At 43.9% G+C, this 1974-nt stretch overlaps 1 protein-coding gene across 1 annotated transcript in view; it reads left to right on the top strand.

The window, feature by feature from the left end:
* The window catches only part of LOC149207483 (uncharacterized), a 4905-nt gene extending 3413 nt beyond the window's left edge, over window positions 1-1492 (top strand). The window contains exon 3 of the mRNA XM_089398057.1: window positions 1133-1492. Within this exon, the coding sequence (XP_089254183.1) occupies window positions 1133-1492 (360 nt within the window). The remainder of the gene's footprint in view (window positions 1-1132) is intronic.
* Window positions 1493-1974: the final 482 nt, after the last annotated feature.

The raw sequence follows: 1974 nt of genomic DNA, 5'->3' as shown, positions 1-1974 counted from the left end.
TACTTATCCAGAGAAGAATGCATAACAAAATTACTCACATCCAGAATCGGCAAGGGGAATGGATGTAAAAACATGACGATGTAGAATAGGAACTCCTCACTCATTTTCAGCAGGTTCACCAAGAACCTCAGATAGATCTGGCTCCCAGCTATAGAGGAAATTACCAAGAATATCCCTAAGATCATAATAGAGGAACACAATCAGATCCTTCTCAGGCCTATATCTTTACAGGAAGTGGAGACAGCCATGCGACAACTTAAAGTAGGAAAAGCGCCTGGCCCAGATGGCTTCACATCCAATTTCTTCCACAACTTCTGGGATCTAATCAAGGAGGAGGTATGGCAAGTCGTTGAGGAATCCAGGACTAATAGATGGATGCTTCCCTCTTTGAATGCAACCTTCATTGCCCTTATTCCCAAGGAAGAACATTGTCAGACTTCGGACAAATTCTGGCCTATTGCTCTATGTAATGTCATATATAAAATCATCTCCAAAGTTATTGCTTCACGACTAAAACCCCTGCTTCCATTACTTATATCGCCAGAGCAATCAGGATATGTGGAAGGAAGGCAAATCACGGATGGCATTATACTCACTCACGAGATCATTCACTCTTTAAAGCAGCTCAAAAAAGCAGGTATGCTCCTAAAAATCGATCTCTCTAAAGCTTTTGATAGTTTAAGCTGGAAGTATATTCAAAAAATGCTGATCGCCTTTGGCTTCACCCCCCCTTGGGTCAGATGGGTAATGAGTCTTATAACATCTACCTTCTTCTCAATTCTAGTCAATGGGATCCCTTCCACCCCCTTTCACCCCTCCAGAGGCATTCGACAAGGGTACCCCTCTCCCCCTTTCTGTTTGTCATTATGGTGGAGGGTCTTGGACGATACATCAAAGAAGCCCTTCATTCCCATCATTTGAGAGGCCTCTCCTTTCCCAACACCCCTGCCTTCACCCACCAGCAATTTGTGGATGACAACATGTTGTTTGGCCACCCCTCGGTCCAAGAAGCCCTCAAATTAAAATCCATTTTAACTGATTTTTCGGATGCCTCTGGAGCATGCATTAACAAAGCTAAATCCCAAATCTTTTTCTTTCATACCCCTGCTATAACCCAATCCTCAATTGCTAGGATCCTGGGTTTCTCGATAGCGGCTCTCCCCTCCAAATACCTGGGTGCTCCTATGACGGACACTACTTTAAAGCACTCATCTTGGCATCTGCTCTTGGAAAAATTGGAAGCCTGTCTCTCTTCTTGGACTTTCAGAGCTCTCAACATGGCGAGTCGTCTAGTTTTAATCAAAGCGGTGTTGCAATCCATGCCGCTTTATCTTTTTTCAGTTATGGCAGTGCCCAAGTGGGTTCTCAAGGCAATAAAACATCTTCAAAGAGCCTTTATGTGGGGAAACACGGAACAAAAGAGAAAATGGGCATTGGTAAAATGGGATACAGTTTGCCTCCCGAAAAACTCCAGAGGTACTGGGTTACGTGATCCTTAACATAGCAACGCGGTCATGGGAGCACGCATCTGGTGGAAATGGATCTCGGATTCTCATACTCCCTGGGCTATTCTTTGGATAGCAAAATATGCCAATAATAGACCAGTAGATGACTTAATTCGGCTCACCGAAGTTGGCCCAGGTTCCCTAATCTGGAATGCAGCTAAACAGCATAAGGATCTAATTCAACATCACAGCTTCTGGGAAATTAGGAATGGTAACAATGTGAGGTTCTAGGAAGATTCTTGGCAACAAAGACCCAAATTGAAGGACCTGATCACACCCCACCAACTACAAGGTTGGGTAGAGCAACCGATGATCAAGGTAAATCAACACTGGAGGCCGACTCACATCCAAGGATACATGAAATGGATAAGCATGGACCACATCATCAGGCAAGGCATGCAACTCATCAAGGATAATATGGAAACAGAACTCTCAAACAGGCAAATACGCTATTATGACAAGAAGGATA

This window comes from Pinus tabuliformis, chromosome 1_2 (assembly GCF_031772625.1).
Source record: "Pinus tabuliformis cultivar Carrire ecotype Pingquan chromosome 1_2, CPIR1, whole genome shotgun sequence".
Classification (NCBI taxonomy): Eukaryota; Viridiplantae; Streptophyta; class Pinopsida; order Pinales; family Pinaceae; genus Pinus; species Pinus tabuliformis.
Note: the sequence above shows the minus strand (reverse complement) of the source record. Positions and strands in the feature narration are given on the sequence as shown.